At 44.2% G+C, this 20,796-nt stretch overlaps 5 protein-coding genes across 5 annotated transcripts; 3 read left to right on the plus strand and 2 right to left on the minus strand.

The window, feature by feature from the left end:
- The first annotated feature begins 196 nt into the window (after nucleotides 1-196).
- LOC108109070 (G patch domain-containing protein 4) lies at nucleotides 197-1,475 on the plus strand. The gene has a single exon (XM_017217422.2). The coding sequence runs from the start codon at nucleotides 285-287 to the stop codon at nucleotides 1,299-1,301; it is 1,017 nt and encodes a 338-aa protein (XP_017072911.2). The 5' UTR covers nucleotides 197-284; the 3' UTR covers nucleotides 1,302-1,475.
- Nucleotides 1,476-1,532: 57 nt separating this feature from the next.
- LOC108109073 (probable rRNA-processing protein EBP2 homolog) lies at nucleotides 1,533-2,763 on the minus strand. The gene is made up of 3 exons (XM_017217437.2): nucleotides 2,609-2,763; nucleotides 2,464-2,547; nucleotides 1,533-2,405 (listed from the first exon to the last, which is right to left on the minus strand). The coding sequence occupies exons 1-3, from the start codon at nucleotides 2,672-2,674 to the stop codon at nucleotides 1,632-1,634; spliced, it is 924 nt and encodes a 307-aa protein (XP_017072926.1). The 5' UTR covers nucleotides 2,675-2,763; the 3' UTR covers nucleotides 1,533-1,631.
- A 74-nt stretch (nucleotides 2,764-2,837) lies between these two features.
- Nucleotides 2,838-5,232, plus strand: LOC108109089 (protein zwilch). The gene is made up of 4 exons (XM_017217463.2): nucleotides 2,838-4,014; nucleotides 4,074-4,569; nucleotides 4,630-4,884; nucleotides 4,946-5,232. The coding sequence occupies exons 1-4, from the start codon at nucleotides 2,908-2,910 to the stop codon at nucleotides 5,011-5,013; spliced, it is 1,926 nt and encodes a 641-aa protein (XP_017072952.1). The 5' UTR covers nucleotides 2,838-2,907; the 3' UTR covers nucleotides 5,014-5,232.
- A 464-nt stretch (nucleotides 5,233-5,696) lies between these two features.
- Nucleotides 5,697-12,153, plus strand: LOC108108999 (chaoptin). Its single transcript, XM_041819406.1, is given in 16 exon segments — nucleotides 5,697-5,919; nucleotides 6,431-6,667; nucleotides 6,867-7,580; nucleotides 7,672-7,847; nucleotides 8,183-8,317; nucleotides 8,403-8,631; nucleotides 8,695-9,304; nucleotides 9,368-9,498; nucleotides 9,563-9,819; nucleotides 9,877-10,018; nucleotides 10,080-10,438; nucleotides 10,496-10,905; nucleotides 10,958-10,992; nucleotides 11,061-11,302; nucleotides 11,360-11,546; nucleotides 11,605-12,153. Coding segments are annotated over 16 exon segments (3,969 nt in total). The 5' UTR covers nucleotides 5,697-5,916; the 3' UTR covers nucleotides 11,707-12,153.
- A 481-nt stretch (nucleotides 12,154-12,634) lies between these two features.
- LOC108104236 (probable 2-oxoglutarate dehydrogenase E1 component DHKTD1 homolog, mitochondrial) lies at nucleotides 12,635-20,128 on the minus strand. The gene is made up of 12 exons (XM_017210186.2): nucleotides 19,926-20,128; nucleotides 17,603-17,720; nucleotides 17,281-17,458; nucleotides 16,821-17,040; nucleotides 16,118-16,279; nucleotides 15,668-15,741; nucleotides 14,831-15,592; nucleotides 14,357-14,774; nucleotides 13,982-14,305; nucleotides 13,228-13,416; nucleotides 12,923-13,008; nucleotides 12,635-12,829 (listed from the first exon to the last, which is right to left on the minus strand). Exons 1-12 carry the CDS (start codon nucleotides 20,047-20,049, stop codon nucleotides 12,725-12,727), a joined length of 2,760 nt encoding a protein of 919 aa, XP_017065675.2. The 5' UTR covers nucleotides 20,050-20,128; the 3' UTR covers nucleotides 12,635-12,724.
- Nucleotides 20,129-20,796: the final 668 nt, after the last annotated feature.

Raw genomic sequence — 20,796 nt, forward strand, 5'->3', positions numbered from 1 at the left:
TGAACCTGCTTTGAAAATTCAAATGTTGTGCCCAAAATGCAACCCTGTTTACTTAATACAGAAATCACCCTGTGACTATCACGGGTTATCGGAAGAAATCATCCTATTTGAATTTCAGGTTATGACATAATTTCTTTGCGATAACGAGACACCTATCGGCTGGAGGCTGTCATCTCTATTGCGTCCCTATGCAAATCGGTAATCGATATCAAGAGATGCCCCACACGTGTGTCCCTGTTTGTTTATATTTTGGTGCTTCTCAATTTGGATTTTTACCAATATAAATGGACTTTGCCAAGAAAATACTCGGAAAATACGGCTGGAAAGAAGGCGATGGCCTGGGGAAACACAACACCGGAATCGCAGCTCCTTTAAAAGCCAGTTTGAAATTCGATAATGCGGGATTGGGAGTGGATCGCGCCCAGGAATTCAACGATCATTGGTGGGAACGCTGCTTTAACGAGGCTGCCAGCAATGTTGACGTCCAGATTCAGCAGGATGGTCAAGTGTCAACCTCCCGGAAGAAAGGTACGGATGCGGTAGAGATTTCTACGAGCGGATTTTCGGCGCGGAAACTTAAAAAAGCCAAGGAACAACATGCCAGTGATGGAAAAGCCACCTACGACAACTTCCTGCAGACTTCGCTGCTAACCCAAGACGGTGGCGAAGTGGAGACCTCTGAACGCATTAAAGTGGAGGACATTGAAGTTGCCAAGGTGACTGTACTCACAGATGAGGAGCTCTTCAAAGCCTGCGGAGGAAGGACTGCTCACAAAGGAGCCCGTCATGGGCTTAAGCTAAGCGGGAAAATCGCCCGCTTGGAACAGCAGGAGCGCGAGATGTTGGAAAAACTTCAGGGCAAACTGAAGACTGATTCTCAGTCAGTTTCTGTCCAGAAAAGCAACCAGAAATGGGAGCCAGCTGAAGATGACAGTACGGAGCAGCCTGAAAAAAGGAAAAAAAAGAAAAAGCCTAAAACAGAGGAGTCATTTGAGGATGCAGCGGTTGACCAACGGGAAGAGTCGTTAAAAACCAAGAAGAAAAAGAGGGACAAATCTGAAAAGACGGGAGAGAATTCCCAAGATGTTACAGAAACCCAAGAGGAACCTGTAAAGTCAAAAAAGAAGAAGGATAAAAGAGCCGAAAAGCTACAAGATGTGTTTGAGGCAACAGAAGCAACGCAAGATAATAAATCCGCGGAACCACTTAAACCCAAAAAGAAACGAAAAACAGAGGAATTAAACGGGGAATTTGAAGAGCCCACAAAAACAAAAAAGAAGAAAAAGAGCAAGGAAGAGTAGCAATAGGAGTAGAAAAGGTATAGTGTAGTACATAATTAACAATGAGCGTTAACACAATGTATTTTATAAAAACCCCATCCTTAGGTTTTTGTAATGTAGATGACCACTTTTACAATGTATAATTCAGTTTGATCCTTGTAAATAACTAAAATACGAATAAACTTTCAAATATAATCCATGCATTGTAAATATAATCCATCCAGTGTAAGTTTTACAATGAAACCAGAGGGGTGCACATAAAATTGTATGTATTTATGGTTCTAAAAAATCTATACAGGATTAGGGGCGCTTTAAAACTAAAGTTTGGTCACTTAAGATAGTCGGAAATTTTTACTTTTTGCCCTTGGCCTTAATACGCCGTGATTTTCCCAACCTTTTATTGACTGAGGCGCCCGCTTTCACGCCCCGCTGGCGCCTTGAGGACTTATCGCCATCCAATCCGGCGGAAGATGACTTTGTGTTCCTTTTAAGGCCCTTCTTTTTGCCGCCAAAGCCGAACTTCTTGTTGCGCTTTTTGCGATTCTCGGCAGACTGCTTCTGCTTCGACTCAAGAGCTTTGGCATCCTCAAGGAAGTCCAGGTTCTTCAGCTTGCCCTTCCGGAACTTCTTCAGTTTGTCCAACATGTCCTTCTTCTCGGCCTCGCGTTGGACTTTAGTTTGCTTGGCCAGCATCTTACCCATTTTGCGCTGCTCACGGATCTGCTTGATGCGCTCAGACTTGGCCTGTCCCTGTTGTTTGGCCATTAGATTGGCGCGCACCTTTTGCATGTGTTCGTCGGATTTGGCCATCTCAGCGAAGTAGTCATCAGGACGGCGTGTCTTGATGCCCAGCTCGTGAAGGCGCGGAATAGCTTCAAGGACGGCACTTTGCGCCTGTCGATGGAAGAGCATTTCTCTCTTGAAATCGTTCAGCACGGGATCCTCCTCGGGACGGATATAGGGCAACTTGGCATTGCCTTTGAAGAGATTAGCACGTTTCTGTTCATGCTTCTCCAGCTGGACAGCGAGTTCCGGGGCTAATGGAGCTAGTGTGTTGATCATGTCCAGACGTTCCAGCCACGGAAGTTGCAGCTTGATAGCCTCTGTTTTAGCGAGCAGCTTGGTCTGGTAAGAATGCTCATTAATCGATCGAAACAACAGGTATCTGGTGTTGGTTACTCACCACATCGTTTACTTTATCTCTTTGCCCATTAAACTCCACATTAAGACCTGGTTTTAAGTCGCCTCTTTCAAAAGCCGCTTGCAGCTGGACAATTAAGTATACGTTTGGTTGTAAAATATGTTAAATTAGCTGGTTTTCGACTTACCTCGGCATCTGAATTATCGCCCGAGTCGTAGCCCGAGCCACTGTCCTCCATTTCAAAGTCAGACATGCTTAAATTAGCTAAATTAAATCCAAATAAAAGAAAACAATTTCAACACGTGCGGGGCTCAGTGCTACCAGGTTACCAAACGGTGTAATATGCCAAGTCCATGGTATTTTAAAACTGTGTTGCATGGTATGTTTAATATGTGTCTGGTATTTTTTAGGAAACACTTTCGCTTGCTTCGCTTTTCAAACAAGGCCGCTTTTTTTTCGCGTTTTGTATGCGAATAATATTTAAAAATGTCTGCATCTGCTAATTTAGCGAATGTTTATGCGGAGCTATTGCGCCGATGTGGCGAGTCCTACACAATCACATATGGAGCTCCGCCGACTTATTTGGTGAGCACCGTTGGATCCGCAGAGGCTGGTAAAAAGGTAGTGCTGGTCTTTAAGGAGGATCGTAGTGGAGCACTGACCAGGATACGAACCACGCCCATTAAAAAATCTACGAAAACGGAGGGTGCTACGGATTTGGATCTCACGGGAAGTCCTTTGAAGGACGACTGTTTGGTAGACGCCATAGCCGACTTGTCCATTGACCTTCAGCTGGAGCACTCCAATCCCTGGAAATTGGAGGAGGAGTACCAAAAAGGAATCCCTGTGGATAAGGCGAGGTCCATTCTATGCTCCGAATTCCTACAGCAGGCTGAAGGTCTCGGTTCCGTGTGGTTCTTATGCGATGGCAGCGATCAAGGACAAACTCAGCTGCTCCAGTATGAGTTTAACCCTACTCACTTCTCCAGGGGAATTCTTAACTACGAAGGAGTACTTCCGGCTTACATGGTTACCTCGCAATCTTTGGTGCGTCAACATGGTAAAGCTCCCGAGGAAACTGTGATCGAAAACTGTTACCAGGTGAATTCGCACATGAAGCTGCGTTGTTCATGGACCTCCAGTGCTGCTCTTCCCCTCCTGGTGAACCTGAATGACTGCGAGGTGGCTTTAAATCACACTTTCCGGGTGGGAGAGTGCAGTCCCTTGACCCAGGACTTTATGAACCAGCTGCGCATCCTGGTCTACATACGCGAGGACATCGTCTCCTACCATAAGGATGTCAGACAAGGCGTCTCCAGGGATCCCATCTATCGATGTGGCAGTGGCGTCGACATGGACGAGCTGCGAGAGTCTATTAACCAGACCATGACGGATGTCTCTGGCTTTATAGGGCGCTATAGCATTTCCAATGCTGAGTTAGACATCGAGGATGTGGTGCAGAGGGCCAAGGTGCGCCGGCTCACAGATCTTACTGACAAATTGTGGGAGCTGCTGAAGTGTTGCCACTCCTACAAGGACCTTAAGATGGCCTTCAACATGTTGTTTCAATGCGCAGCTCGTTGCAACATAGTAGTATGTATATCTGGCTTATAAAAGGAAAATATTGTTATTTAATATCATGAAACCCTTAGAACACTCCGACCAACAAAAATCGACTGGCCAAGATTATCACCGAGCTGGCTAATCGTCGACTGGCCATGCCGTGCTTGAGCGGCGCCGAGCCCTTGGAACTCCTGCTGGAGATTGGCATGGAGAAGCTGTACAAGGACTACGAGTTCATCTACACGGAGAGCAAGATGTGCAGCACCAATCTGCTTAGGGAGGACTCGTGTGAAGCAGCAAATGACGATAGCTCCCCGCAGAATCTGCCCCAGCTGCGAAAATCCCTGCATAATGCGGTCAGGGGGGATCCGACGCCAGGAGCAGGAATGCGAAAGACTCTGCTGCACCATCATGGCGCCGTCAAGGTGGGGAATGCGAAATATTCCGGTGACGATGATGATGCGGGGTTTAAAAACAGTCATTTCGACGAGCATGAGAGCACGGAACGGGTTTCCAAGTTATTTCAGATCCACTGTACTTTGGAGCACCTGCTGATGATGCACATCCACTTGAACCTATCCAATGGTAAGAAAGAAAATAAAGCAAGTTTCTTAAGTCTAATTTCTTATTATGGACGTCTGGCAGTTTACAACGATGTCTGTTCTGAACTGCTGAAGAAGCGCCCTAAATTAATAGAATCAATTGATGATCAGTTGAGCGATGTGATGGACATCCGCCTCTCCGCCCACTATGTCAGAGACCATTTGGATGGCAAAGATCCCTACTCTCGACACATAACCATGCGTTCTTTCAACAAGTTCCGTGAACTGAAGACTGCTTTCTATTTCAATTCGGAGAACATTTATCCTCCGAACGTGGCTCAGTGTTTCCAGTGCGACGGTAAGTTTGCATTGCAATTTCATTAACCGGTATAGTTGTAGCCACATATTTGCCTTTGCAGACAAGGAAATGGTCAAGGAGCGTACTTATCATTCTTGGCTATATCGGAAGATTCGATCACTGAAGTGAAGTAGGCCTGTTAGTAATATAAAATTGTAAATTTTTCTTTTTCATAATCTTTTAAGAACATTTTAGAGTAGCATGAATTTTTAACAGGGGCCTGCATTAGTATTTTTAAGGCTTGTAAATTTGAGCAAGGATTACTCTTAAATTGCTTATCCTTGTCTGCTGATAAAATTGTTATAAACTATAAATAAACCTACACAATGTAATATGTTCCCAACTGTATTCATGCAAACCTCTTTTGTTCCCAAATTCAATTGGTTGAGCTTGTTGTACACGCTTCTCAACGCGTTTTCACGAACCCCCAAAAAAGGCAGTAGTGCACACCGAAATCATGTTAAACGAATTCGTACAAGTTTTAAGCCGACCCAGAGGCTGTTGCCGTTGCATTGGAAATCTTGAAAACCTGGCCGAAATCCGCTTCCGCCCTGCTCGCACTTTTATCGCCGTGTTTTTGCTGGCCATATTCTAAACAAAGGCCAGAATGCACAAGCATTTGGCCATTTCTCCGGTGAAGTAATGCTGCAAATGAGGCGAGAAGAGCGTGTGCCCAATGGTAAAGGCGCCATCGAGCATTCCCGATATGTTACAATCCAATTAGCCGGTTGCGCCAGTTGGCCAACTTGAATACTTGGCCCGTTGCCGATTGATTTGCATTTTGTCAGACGTGCGTGGAACGCGCAGCGGTTCGGACGTGTTTTTTCCAGCCCTGTTCCCCTGAAAAACGAACGGAAATTCAAACAAGGATTGTAACGCGAGTGTCCTGGGCAGGGAATATAACCACTGCGAGCTGGAAATCAAGTTTTTCGGAAAGTTGACTAAGTGAACAGTGGAAGATTGCAGTGTAAATTCGATTAAGTTCATTGTAATAGCCAATTATCGCGAGTGCCTAATCCAATTACCAGCAAAATGGTGTGTATTGGCCAACAAAATGGTCTGATGTCCTGCCAAACAAATTTAAACAGCTAATAGGACATTCGATAATCTGTGCTAGTAGCCCTTCAAGTGCTCAACTCTTGCGGCTGGCAAGAAACCCTAGCCGGCTGACGGATTCAAATCCTGTGAAACTAGAGATACCCCTTTTGGTCTAGTCACCCCTGAACTTATCCTCGCAAACTTTCCTAGACATTGCAGTTAATCTCTTTGGCAAAAATCGTCGGCGATTTTTCAACTCACTTCGAGAAAGTATAAACTCCTGACAGGCTTAAGAAGCCAAGTTAAAGCTGCAAAGTTTTATGTCCCGAGATGGACTCCGTTGGCATTTCTATAATATTTATGAGGACAATTATTAACCTAGAGTTTCCCTTGTTTTTAAGCAATAAACTTGGATAAAACTGTAAATTATATTTTTTTTACAGAATTAATTGTTCTTTAAAGTTCCATTTGAAAGCATCCTTTATCTTGAAATCCTTCTTATCTGTAGGGACTCGAGTTCTTCTTTAAGTTCGGCTATGCCTTTCTGACAATAACCCTCATGATCATGATCTGGATGTCGCTGGCCCGTGCCTCGATGTTCGCCCGTGAAATGGAGGAGACGCACTACCCGCCATGCACCTACAACGTTATGTGCACTTGTTCGAAATCCTCCACGGATCTGGGGATAGTGCACTGCAAGAACGTTCCGTTTCCGGCTCTGCCGCGCATGGTAAACCAGTCCAAGGTGAGTCAATTTTAAAAGGATTAGCATTTTTGTGCTTAAAATTTGTGGAAAGATATTATCATAGTTTTAATGAAGTGCTTTGTGAATTAATTAGATTATACGCAGGGTGAATTAAAAAATCTTAGGCCATTTAAAAATTGTAGAGAAGAGAATATAAGAAGTTTTTAAAAGCACATCAACATTACCTCTTACGGTTCAGGTGTTCATGCTGCACATGGAGAACACGGGTCTTCGCGAGATTGAGCCCTACTTTCTGCAGTCCACGGGCATGTACCGTCTAAAGATATCCGGAAACCATCTCACCGAAATCCCAGATGATGCCTTTACCGGCCTGGAGCGATCGCTGTGGGAGTTGATCCTGCCGCAGAATGACCTGGTGGAGATCCCTTCCAAGTCCCTCAGGCACCTGCAGAAGCTACGTCATCTGGATCTTGGCTACAACCACATAACGCACATCCAGCACGACTCGTTCCGCGGACTGGAGGACTCGCTGCAGACGCTAATCCTGCGCGAGAACTGCATCTCGCAGCTGCAGTCGCACAGTTTCACCGGACTTTTGATTCTGGAGACCCTCGACCTGAGTGGGAATAACCTGTTTGAGATAGATTCAAATGTTTTCGTTGATGGAATGCCTCGGCTAACCCGCCTTTTGCTTACGGATAACATACTCTCGGAGATTCCATATGACGCCTTGGGCCCACTAAAGAGCCTTCGCACCTTGGACATCTCCCATAACGTGATCTGGTCGCTCAGTGGCAACGAAACCTACGAAATCAAGGCCAGCACCAAGCTCAATCTGGACAATCTGCACTTGGAGTACAATCATATTGAGCTGCTGCCCCCTAACTCGTTCAAGTATTTCGACACCGTCAATCGCACTTTCTTCGACGGCAATCCTATTCACACACTGAGGGTATGTTTTCTGTTACTTAAAAAAAATATATAAACCCAAAAAACTCATAACTACTTTATGTATACTCGTATATGTATTCTTTACATAACAGGAAGATGCATTTAAGCCCGCTCGAATCAGAGAGATCTACATGCGGTATTGCGGACTGACAAACATTTCGCCTGTGGCCTTTGACAGCCTAGTGAACAGCCTCCAGATCCTGGACTTGTCTGGAAACAATCTCACGAAGCTGCATCACAAACTCTTCAACAATTTCGATGTCTTGAGGTGAGTCGAGCACCTGCACTCCGTTTCACTCAGTGTCTACCCTTATTCCACTTGCATTGTGTATTGGGGGAACTAATCGGATTGTCGGCAGCCTCTAGGGCTTCTCCGGTTCCTAAGTTCGTATGTGGGCTAAGTGGGTGACCCTATTTAAAAGAATTCGAGGAAGAGGGAAAAGCCGCGCAACCAGGCAATCATGCAAAAACAGTCGGCACTGGGGAAAAGCTTAAAACCAGAATGAGATGTGTAGTTATAGAATGCAGAAATCGATTCCTCTTGGTTAATATTTTATATTGTATACTTATATGTATTAATATTACCTTTTATAAAAATAACAGGGTCATCAGCATGCGGGACAACAAGATCAAGATCCAGAAGCCAACGGAGACCTTCAATGCGGTGCACTACACTCTGCTGAAACTGGATCTGAGCGGAGACCGAAATGACCCCACCAATCTGCAGACTCTTCGCAAGTAAGTGACCCCAGTGCACTGAGACACTTCCTGCTCCCCACACACCCTTCACCCCAGAACCACTCTTGTATTTATTTACAAAAAGTATGACCAGAATGCGGAATATGCGATCGCTGTCGATATCTCGTCTGGGCTCCTCCTCCGTGGGACCTGAGGACTTCAAGGACTTTGGCGTGGAGCTGGAGGATCTGCAGATCACCAGGGCTAGTCTTTCCGGGATTCAATCACATGCCTTTAAGCATGTCAGAGGACTAAAGAGGCTGGACTTTAGCGAGAACGGAATATCCAGCATTGAAAATGATGCCTTCCACGAGGTATTTCAGGGATCTGTTAATATTTTTATAGGACTTTTATAATACTATCTATATTCTTTGTAGATTGGTCACTCTTTGATATCTTTGAAGATGTCCCATGGTTACTCGGGAAGTGCTTTACCAGCCGAACCCCTCAGGCACTTGACTTCCCTTCAGGAGCTGGACTTCAGCAATAACCACATCAGCAGCATGAGTGACACCAGTTTCCACTTCCTGAAGAATTTGCGTCTGCTGGAACTTCACGACAACAGGATCGAACAGGTCTTGAAGGGCACCTTCCAGGGCGATATCCACTCAAAGCTGGAAGAGATCTCGCTGCGCTTCAACCACCTGACCTCCGTTTCCCAGCACACGTTCTTTGATCTGGAGGCTTTGAGAAAACTGCAACTGGATGACAACAAGATTGACAAGATCGAGCGAAGAGCCTTCATGAACCTAGATGAACTGGAGTATCTCAGTTTGAGGGGCAACAAGATGAACAACCTGGCAGACGAGTCCTTCCAGAACCTACCCAAATTGGAGATCCTGGACATGGCCTTTAATCAGCTGCCCAACTTTAACTTTGACTACTTCGACCAAGTGGGCACGCTGTCTAATTTGAATGTGAATGTGAGCCACAACCAAATCAGGCAGTTGATGTATAACTCCTCATGGAGTGGGCGAAATGAACATGGTATGGCCTTCTCAACTATTTCATGTCAGGAGGTTAAAGGTTTTTAAGATTTTTCTTTTTCAGGCGCCATGTACCATTCAAACATCAAGATATTGGATCTTTCTCACAACAATATATCCATTATCCACCCTGGATACTTCCGACCTGCTGAGATTTCACTGACACACTTGCATCTGGGCTACAATTCCCTGATGGTCTGTGGATATTAACAGGCTGTCTTAAAATCAAATTATAGACTTCTTTGTTTTCCCTTTTTAGAACACAACTCGTGATGTCTTTGGCAACATGCCCCACTTGCAATGGCTGGACCTCAGCTACAATTGGATCCACGAACTGGACTTTGATGCCTTCAAGAACACCAGACAGCTGCAGCTGGTTTACTTCGGTCACAACTATCTGAGTGATATCCCGCAGGATATATTTAAACCCGTCCAGGGTCTGCGCATCGTTGACTTCTCGCACAATCACCTGAGGGGCCTGCCCGACAATCTTTTCTATAATGGCGGAATGGAAAAGTAAGTTGCAAGTTCGAAGTATTTTAACCAGTAATTATACACTCCTTAATCTTAAAGATTGGATGTTTCGCACAACATGATGTTGAAGATTCCCTCCTCATCGCTATCCAGTTTGGCTGCGTTGACCCTCTGTGAACTGCACTTGTCCAACAACTTTATCTCCACTATTCACAGCATGGATTTGTCCAACAAGTTCAGAGTAAGTAATTAGAAAGAGATATTTTGTTATAGTAAAATAATAAATAAAATCACTATCATAGTCCCTCCGCTATTTGGACATCTCTTACAACTATTTGCTGCGAATTGACGACGCCGTTTTCGCTACCATGCCCAAACTGGCAGTTCTGGATCTCTCCCACAATCGGGATTTGAAGGTGATGGACAAGTCGTTTATGGGTCTGGAAAACTCGCTGATTAAACTTGGTCTGGAGAACGTCTCACTGAGCACTGTTCCTGAAATCCGCCTGAAGTATTTGCGAGAGTTCCGTTTGGGCTACAACGAGCTTCCCTCGATCCCTCAGGAATTGGCCCACAATATGAGTAATCTGCGTATGCTCGACCTTTCAAACAATGACTTGACTAATGTTCCGCTGATGACCCAATCTCTGCCACATCTAAGGTTTGCAAAATCTACAGCGGGGAACTTTAACTAATTGGTATTTCTTTTTCATAACAGACGACTGATGCTCTCTGGCAATCCTATAACTTCGCTGAACAACAACAGTTTCGATGGCGTGAACGAGGATCTTGAGATGCTGGATATATCCAATTTCCGTTTGCACTATTTCGAGTATGGCTGCCTTGACTCGCTGCCCCATCTGAGATCTCTTAAGCTCACTGCCTATTCCCACCTGGAACACTTCAACATTCCGCATCTGCTTCGCCATCACTATAATATCCGTCAGTTATGGATCGAAGCTCCGCAGCCCTTCACGCGTATTGTAAAGAAGGGATCCGGACCCACTCAGGAAATGCAGACCCTTCAGTTGGGCAATCCCACCGACCTTCAGCGCGAAATGGAAGGCCACCTGCCTTCCAAATAAAAAAAAAAAATAAATAATATTTAAAAAAAAAAAAAAAATGCTTGTTTGACCTAATTATTGTTAATATCTACGATTTCAAGTGGTCCTTTATAAAGCAATTCAGCTAAGCCTGAATGAACGTATTTTAAGGGTAAGTATTAATTTAATTTGTAAATCATTTCCTTTTTTATTTTTAAATATGTATTTATTTTATTTCAGGGCATGCGATCACCATATCTCTACATGCAATTGTTCAATACCTCCATGCAAGCTTTGCCCCCGAACTTCTTTAAATATCTGGGACGAGTTCGGAACATATCGCTGGACATTCGTTATCACAATAGGAACCTGAAGAAGATTCCCAACCCGAACACGGGAGCTGTGCCATACCTGCCCAACAGTGTGTTCCTCACCGACTTAAAGATGTCTCACACGGATCTCAATTGCGACTGCGACCTGGGGTATGGTTTTGACTTATCTATGTTATCCTTTCTTGCTGATTTGATTCCATTTTGTAGATGGGTGGAGTTCTGGCAACGCAAGAGGCGCCAGTACATTTGCTCTTCCCAAACCTGGACCGATACCGTCTTCCGCACTTTCATGAACTCACCCTGCCAGGTGTACGGAAGGCATAACTGCGATGATCACGATGATGACCTAAGGGAGACACGTTGTGAAAACAAGGGAGGCCAACAGCTAATGGAGGTGGGTAAACAAGCTTTTCCAAGGGTGTAAATATCTAACCGACATGTCTCCTTGAAAGGCCCTCAAATTCGACCTGGAGTGCGGTTGGGATAATGCAAATTGCCGGGAGGCCGCCTTCGTAGTAGTGATGGTGTGTGTGGCCATGGTCTTCTGGATGTGACTTCTGCACTTTGCATATAAGACGTCCACCGACTTTTATAGCATTCTAGAGCAAGTCTACGGCAGGCAGGTCATATAAGCCCTGTCGTCTAGAGTTTAAGCGTGATGATGAGACTTTGGCCACTTTGATACCTTTTGCAGTTAGTTGTTTCTCTTCCGACAACCTTCTCTCACCGATCCGCTGGTCCTTGGTAACGCCTTATATGTAGTATTCCTCACCTCATTCCTCACTCACTCCATTCTTCACCTCGCCTCACTGTCTATCTCCATGTATGTATATTTTTGTAGGCCTTACTTTTAACAGTATCTTATCCAATTATCTAATAACCCCGCCTGACCTTCTCTGTACTTCTCTTATAAGTTAGGTCACTGCGCTGCTTAAACAATTCCAAAATGAAAGTCTGTAAAATGTTTCATAAACATATAATAAATATTTACGGTAGGTTAAGTTCGCTTTACCGTCTCCAACTTTATTTGGGCCTTGCTTTGGGACATTATGATTTTTATGACTCTGAGAGAAAAAGTACTTGCTACAACAAGTTATGTTCACAATTGCCGGACCAGGCTGGTCCAGAAACGAACAATTAAAAACTTTTCGCTTAAAGTTTCTCCCTCTCCGGTCCGGCTTTTCCATACGATAAATTGATGTGTAAAGCGGGAAGCGTTCTCCCCATTTTTTCATTTTCTTTCCTTTTTTATGGCTCTTTTAAGGGCATTTGTGAAGAATTTTGTGGAGAATTTTTGCAACTCACAAAAAGGGAGGCATTTAGGATTACTCAATAAATTGCTGCCTTCAGCAGACGTTTAAGTGTAACTATTAAAATATATTTTAATTTATATATATGTTAAAAATATATTAACTGATGTTTAAAGTTTTTTTTCCTCGACAAGAGTATTTAAGCAGCCGCCCCTTCAAAAGTCTTGTTTTCTTGCTTTTTACACACATATTTTTGGCAGTTTTATTGAGCTAGAGTACTTTGTGATATATGGACAGGCTGAGCATGGCTGAGGGCGGCGCACTAAAGTTCAAATGGGGCAGCAACAATCTCATCAACTTCCCGTTTATGCACTTTTCCGATTCCGGTGGCGGGGGTGGGTGCCTCGCTGCGACCGCAGTAGTGGAGCTGGAAAGGGCGGCAAACAAGAGGAAAATCGGTTGGTGGTGGAAAGTGTCTGGAGCTCTTTCTGTGGCCGCCACTGGCTGGCAGACTTTTTACCTGTTGGCCAATTAAATTTTCAAAACGTGGGCGCACAAAAGTCCAGGCGCCCATATTGCGATGCTCTTCCTGGCTCCAAACGAAAGCTGCACAGAGAGAAAAAATGTATGTGAATAAATCGTTAGATTGAAGCCTCAGTACGTTATTCAGGAGCAAAAACCAAAAATGAATCCGTCTTAATATAAGGACTAAAATAAAGAGCAATGCAAATGTAATCACTGCTGTATTTTTCCCAGTGTAAAAGGAAACGATGGTGTATACTGTACCGGCCAGCTGTGCGGCTAAAGTTTACGATGTGGACTTACACTGCACATTGCCGTATTGGGCCAACTGGGCCTGGAGCTCTTGGATGGGGAAAGGACATAGGGACTCCAGGCGCAGGATGGCCGTGTCGTAGGCCTGCCGTTTCTCGCGTTCCTCGGCGAGATTGTAGTAGTGCTTTCCACTGCACAGGATGACCTTGCGAACTTGCTCCGGCTTCGCGGTAGAATCACCTATTGGAGGAGGAAGTGAGCAGAATTTAATGAAGAAAACATAAATAAAGTACGTTGAAAAGAACAATTTTGTTGTGTTAACCGACTCTAGGATACTTAGTACTCATTCTTTGGGTTAAAAAGAAGGAATGAATTCTGATTATTTTTGTGCCTTAGGCAGAGTTTCAAATTCTATTTAACTAAGTTTATTTTCCTTTTTTCTGACCATTAATAAAGATTTTAAACATTAAGTAGTAGGTAGTAGTTTTAACATCAGATGCGGTTTCCTCTATAAAAATAAATGGAAAGCATCACAAAATGAACTGTAAAGTTTTCGTTGAAAGCTGAAATTTGCTTAAATTTCCTTTTAAATTATTATTAAAGTTTTAAACAGCAATTACATGTTTTGTAAAATTCATATTGCTGAGTTTACTTTTACGTACATGAGAAACCTATTCTCACTGACGAAATGTGTTTTGAATTGGTTTCTAATATATATTCTCCCTATAAGTAGATAATTTCTGATCCCCCATAGCATCCTTGTGTTCCTTGAGTGCTGCAAAGGAAAACAGAGTTCATTACTCACCCAAAACATTGTGGAATAGCGTGCCCGTCTGGAAGTCCTCGTGCGAGGATGTGGCCGCAGGAAGACGGAGAAGCGTTTTGGGGGCCACCACCACCAGCGGTTTGCGGAAGTTCCTTGCCAGTTGGCGACGCAGGACGTGATAGTATTGGGCAGGAGTGGTGGGGTTGACGATGTGAACATTGACGGAATCGCCATCGGCGGATGTTTCCTTGGAGTCACAGAGCTGCAGGAAGCGCTCGATGCGACAGGAACTGTGCTCCGATGCAGCGCCATCGTATCCGTGGGGCAGTAGCATCACCAAGGCATTGGACTCCATCCATTTGGCTGGGTAAGAAACTCTTTAATAATAGGGAGAATGAAATATTAGCCACTTACTCTCTCCCGAAACAATGAAGGTGTCAATGATAATCTGAGCTCCGTTGGCGAAATCCCCGAACTGCGCCTCCCAAATGACCAAGTTGTTAGGATTGTCAATGGCCATGCCGTACTCGAATCCCAGAACCGCCTCCTCCGACAAAATACTGTGAGCCAACTCCAGTTTTCCGCCGTTACCGCCCTCCATGCTGTTTAAGGGAATGAACATCTCGTTGGTCTGTTGATCCACCAACATGGCATGGCGATGGGAGAAGGTTCCCCGACCCACATCCTCGCCACTAATCCTTACATTATGCCCTTGGTACATAAGACTACCTATGGCCAAGGCCTCAGCAGTGGACCAATCGATCTTGGCCCCGTTTTCCAGCTTCTTCAGGCGGGCATTGACATGGGTTTTCAGCAGGTGAGGGTGTATGTTCTACGCAAAGGATAATATTGGATGTAAAATATTATGCTTGAAATTTACAAACTTACAAAGTCTTGAGGGAAAGTCACACTCTGCTGGCCTATATAATGCAGAAGGGAATAATCCAAACCAGTATCCCAATAAGTGAGCTCCTTGGAAGGTGCCAGCTGGAGGTCCTTCCACTGCTTTTCAAAGTAAGAAGGCGGAGGTTGGTATGTAGGAGCCAGGGCCAGTTCCTCGCCCAGATACTTCATGTACTCGTCTTTCATTTCCTTGGCCTGTGACTCCGGGAGAACCTGCTCCTTGGCTAGTTGCTGGGCGTATAAGTCTGGCACCGACTGTCGTTGATGGACAATCTTGTAGACCAAAGGATTGGTAAAGGTGGGATCGTCTAATTCGTTGTGACCCCATCTCCTGAAGCAGTTAAGATCAATGAAGATGTCCTTGCGGAACTCCCTTTGATATCTGAAAGCCAGATTTGTAATTCTGGCCAGAGCTTCAGGATCATCGCCATTGACATGGAACACAGGAGCCTGAATGGATTTGGCCAAATCCGAGGTGTAGGCAGTGGATCGTCCTCGATCTCCGGGCGTGGTGAATCCCACTTGATTGTTGACAATCAAGTGCAGGCTTCCTCCTACTTCAAAGTGAGGAACATAGGCCATGTTGAGGCACTCCTGGTTTATTCCCTGGCCGGCAAATGCAGCATCTCCATGAAGGATTACATTGAGCACGTGTTGGCCGAAAGGCTGACTACCAGTTCCAAAGGCTCCCTCACCTCTTGCTTGCTGTTTGGATCGCGTTTTCCCCATGGCTACAGGATTGGCAGCCTGCAAACGAGGAGCGGAGGAAAAGGATGCCAAAATCGGGAATCAAATTTCAAAGTTTGACGTGAGTCGGCTTACCTCTAGATGCGAGGGATTGCGCACCATGCTGAAGTTCAGGTTCTTGCCCAGTATTTCCAGCTGCTCGGAAACATCTGTGTGCGATTCGGTTCAGGTTTGATTAAATTAAGCATACGCCATGTGTGCTTAGGCTAGCAAGACCGCTTTACGCACACCCACTCATGATGGTATGCAAAGATTTTTTGTATCAACAGTAGCCTAGGCAATACCCAGTTACTTGAAGGTATTATATTTATTTTGAAACAAAAAACTTCGAAAATATATTTCAATACAAATTTTAAAACTCATAATTTACTTTACTCAGCTTCTTAAACTTCTGTAGAACTAAGTGAAATGTTTTTTTAAATCCTTTTGGGTATTTTAATGTGCTAACGAAGATCCCTCATAACCCGAATACCCTGTAATCCCCGTATAAAAGCCCGCCAAATTCTCCGGCAAAGTTTCACTTACGGAAATGACTTATGACGTCGGACATGGCCTCGATGTCTTCGGGAAACTCGGATGCGCCGCTGAGCTTGCGGAAAACTTTCGCCGGCCGCATGTTGAGGAGAGCCGCCTGCAGCGGAGTCCTTCCTCGATGGGGCATCGCCAGGACCACGTGCTCGATGTTCGCTGTCATTCCATTGTATAATTTTTTATCGTTGTCGTCGTTTCCGTTGTTTTTTGGGGTTGCATGCGAGAAGGAAAAGTTTTGGGAAAAGCAGATTAGGGTTAAGTAAGCGTGCCGTGATATGTGAGCCTGTAGGGATGGAATTTTGGTGGGTGGCTATAATTCAGGTGGGCTGGGTGAATTCTCCCCAGCAGAATCGCCTTCTCTGAGGACTGTCACGGGACAAACTTTGGCGCCTTGAAATGGGTACGCGACTTCGCGATGCGCTAATCGCGTTTGAAAAGCGGGCAACACGCACGGATTCGGGTAAATCAGACCATCCGTGGACTTAAAAAAATATGCGATGGAAAAAAAAAATATGAGCGGAAAAATATTAGATCTAGTTTGAATGATTTTACTGGGACTATAACTATTCTCTTTAAACATGTTTGATTGAATGTTTCTTCCGATCTCCCATGTTTTAATTATGAATTGTATGGAAAGAAATATCCCCAAGATCCAATTTTAAATTACAAAATTTAAATGTCTATATGGAAAACTGACCTTGGACGCTGTCACGGAGCAGTTGCCAGAAGAAGGCCAACATGGACTCGGCTCCTTCGCCTCCGTACCTTTTGACTGTGGGAAACTTGAGTGCCATGAAATTGTCCCAGGCCTGCGACTTAATTAACAGCTCGGCGATTTCGCAACGCTCGCTGTTTTCCAGCTTGTGCTGGTCCAGCGTCTCAAAGTTCTTGGCCAGCCACTCGCGTTCCTCGATGTCCTGCGAAAGTAGAGTAGCAGGATCAGCACAGCATATTTATGGGAGGGGACGCACTTAGGAAAAAGTATGAACATTCTTATAGTTCTTTAAAAAAACATAATAATGGATAATAAATATTGATTTATCTATATCTATCTATATATAGTTTAGGTTTATCCGAGAGGCTTATTTTCATGTAATTATATTTTCTATCCTGTAACTCTGTTTTTTTCTGACTGATGGAATGGCGGGGCCACTTACCTCGACATAGGAGAACTCGGCGCTGGCTGAACGGCCGCAGTAAATGTCTTTGAGCAGCTGCTCCAGCTGGGCGACGTTGTGGGCCACCTGCGGACCACTTAAGAGGCCAGCGGTGCGCACCGTCTCCTGTGTCTGCAGTCCATAAAATGCGGGACTTAATTCCTGCAGCTCCTCCTTGCTGTCCAGTGGCCACGAAAATTCACAAGACAAATACACGGCCAGGACATTACAAAGGAGCAAGAAAGGAAAAATAAAATATGACATTTGCCAGAATGGATTTGGAATGGGAAAGGAGAGCCGGAGCTAAAGAAGGTGCCTCTACCTCGTCCTGATGCTGATGGGATTTACGGCTGCCAATTTGTGTCCGTGCTGGCGAAAGGCCTCCACAAAACGATAGACGTTGCCCTGCGAATTCCTGGAAGCCCGCACATCCTCGGCCACTGAAACACATGCGTAAACAATATAAATATCGCCCCACGTTATAAATTATTTAAAAAGGATTCACGTGCACAGCGCCCATTGCCACATTGTGCGGCCTTTGAATTTATTGGCCTTTTACTTTTACGATATTTATTCTTTGCTTTTTACGCCCCGCTTCATTTTGATGGACTAGCGTTCCAGGTATCTGAACTTTCGAATCCTATTTGCTTCGCAAATATTTGATACTCGATATGAATTCGAATGGAAAAGGCCAAAAATAGTTACCAAAAAGATCAATTTTAAGCTGCGGATATTTATAACCAATAAATAAAAGTGATTAAAATTGATTTAGAACAACGGAAACTTTAATATTATGAGAAGCTTTTTTATACATTTTTTAAGATTGAAAGTGAAATCACTTTTAAAGAGTATTTAATGTTTGCTCTTCAGAGAAAACCCCACAATTTCGCGATACATATGAGAAACGAAGATGGTTGTTTTTATTGGTTTTTGGGCCATTTTATTCTCTGGTTGGGCCATTGACAACTCGTTGGCTGCTTAGGTGTTTACGTGCTAAAGTGTTATCCTGCTTAGAGGATTTATTTGCGATGACGCATATCACTCGATTACAGGGCGCCCTGAGGAAGGCAGGACCATGGGACAGAACGTGGGTCATCGACAGCTGGCATTCGCCGGTTGGACCCGCATTAAACCGGAGATCTCCTCAAAAATATATGCAATTTCTCGACAGCATTTCGGTGATAAATCAATTTAATGTTAAAGAGTAGGGTGCCTCGACAGGAGCACAGGGCGTATGATGAATTGTATTTGCGGCGACAACATTTCAACTTGAGCGTGTAAATATTATTGGAGCATAGCGGCGCGTCCTTTGCCAAAGGATAATGGTTGCCCAGACAGAGATGCAACCGAAGGACGAAGAGCAAACAAGTTGGTGGGTCGAGCGGGGCTTTTCCTACCTCGTGCCATGAGAATTACACTGAGAAAAGTGTTTGACAGTAGGTAGGTTGAATGGAATTAGTCTGAGATTATAAATTAGAATTTTTGTTTTCCAAGTTTAAAAAATATATCAATTTGAAATAGTTTAACACTTGAAAAATCTCTTCAGATCCATGTATAGACTGATTTTGCTCAGTGCAGCATTTTAGGCTGCTGATGTCATATGGTCAAGCGTTAAAGGCTTTCTGTGCTGGCCAGTCAAAGGCTCCCGGCAGACTACAGTCGGTGTCCCGAGTTCCAACGACCAACTGGTGACTGCTGACTGGTGTCTGCTGGCTCTGGTGTCGATAAGCCCCAATTGTGTACGCAACGGATGCAGGACAAGCACAAAGGAGCTCCCGGTTTGGGTCCTTTGTTTGCCATGCTTTGATATTTAGCCGGGCTCCTTTCAGGCTCCCTGCCGTGCATTTTGTGGATAGATATAGTATCTCTGCACTGGACACCCGCCTCTCCTCGCTTAATTAGTGCAGTTCACGGGGGGTCTCCCACAATCTCTTGCTTCTAATTATAAATTCCGGGCACTGGCTACACCATATATTCTGAGTTTATCAGATTTCAGAGTGAAAACATGTGATAAGCCGAGAACTTGAAGATTAGCTTGGGTAGGTAACAGGAAAGAAGGCAGCATTAAAGCCATAAAAAATATTCCACTAGCCAACAGGAGTTGTATTTTGTCAATAGTCCCGCAGACAAAAACAATGAGTTGATATATTTCTGCTGAAGCAATGAAATTGGTTCTGCTTATGAAATAAACTAAGCCCGAATATGCACTACGATTACTGAGTATGCCAATGATATATCTTCTTCGAACAGGTTGCCTCGAACATGTTCGGATTGCAGCCTGAAGTTACAAACCAGAGATTGAGTTTGACTTTGCTTCTGGTTTGCGAGTTTACCCACAGTAATTTGCTTTTGATCTTTTGTTCGGGCTGTTGTTTCATTGGAGTTGTTGTGGGGATTGTTGTTGGTCAGCTGCTTGGATTCCACTGATAAATAGCCGGGTGGAGAACTCTACACACAGGCACACACACAATGTCACTGCACAGAAAACTTCAGTGGTTTTCTTTTTGCTTGGGTACGTTTCCACTGCTCATTTATTTGTTTGATCCCGAAACACTCTTATCGATGCGATGGTTATCTCGACGGATGATGTTTTTATTGAAGTCTTGGCAACACTTGGCCACTTTTTGCTTCTGGATTAACCCTACCTTGGAACTCGCGCTGGGCTATCGGCTTGTAGCCCCAAACGCCCTTTTCGCTGTGATAGCATCGCGATAGTGGGCGTGGCAGTTTAATGACTTTCGCCTCCGAGTGCGCAAAGTAACTCAGCATTCTGATGGATTAAAAACTGGGCGTATTTGCCGGATAACCTGATAAACGCGAATGCGGATTGGCGGTCTGTTCCCGTCGCCGTTCGACCCAGAACTAAAATATATTTAATTTTGTTTGGAGTCCGAGACCCCCTGAGGGACTTTCAGAATTGATAAGCGGGAAGAGAACCGAAGAGTGTCTGCGAACAAATTTTTGCTCTCTTTGTTAACAGTTGTATTGCCTACTTTTGGGATGTCCACATAATAAGCGATCACTGTTAATTAACAGATTGTTGACCCTGTTAATTAACAGAATTGCTGTACACATGTCTGAGATGATAATGACACCGAAACACGGCCATAGGGTGTTGGTATTTCGAAATGGTTTCTTATCAGACACCTAAAGCTGATAATGGAACAGGTTCGCTGGCCACTAATTGATAGTTTTAGTTGGCGGTAAAAACGAGGTGAATTTTATCCAATAAATTAGTCATCACATACGAAACTATCAAAAAGTTAATGTGTGAAGTAAAGAATTTTTGGTAAAGTCTCGAATTTTGTAACTATTTAATATAGACTATTAGCTATGCAGAGTTTATCCCACAACATTTTATTAAGCTCCAATCTTAGTTTTCAATCAAAGTTATTTTTACCATCCTTAGTTTTTAATCAACGTTATTTTTACCAGGAGCATAAATTTATCTTACCACATTGGCCACACAAAAAAGTTTGGTCATGAAAACGCTAGGCCTGTATTTGATTTCTTTTA

The sequence above is a fragment of the Drosophila eugracilis genome, unplaced genomic scaffold, assembly GCF_018153835.1.
Source record: "Drosophila eugracilis isolate 14026-0451.02 unplaced genomic scaffold, ASM1815383v1 contig_670, whole genome shotgun sequence".
NCBI lineage: Eukaryota > Metazoa > Arthropoda > Insecta > Diptera > Drosophilidae > Drosophila > Drosophila eugracilis.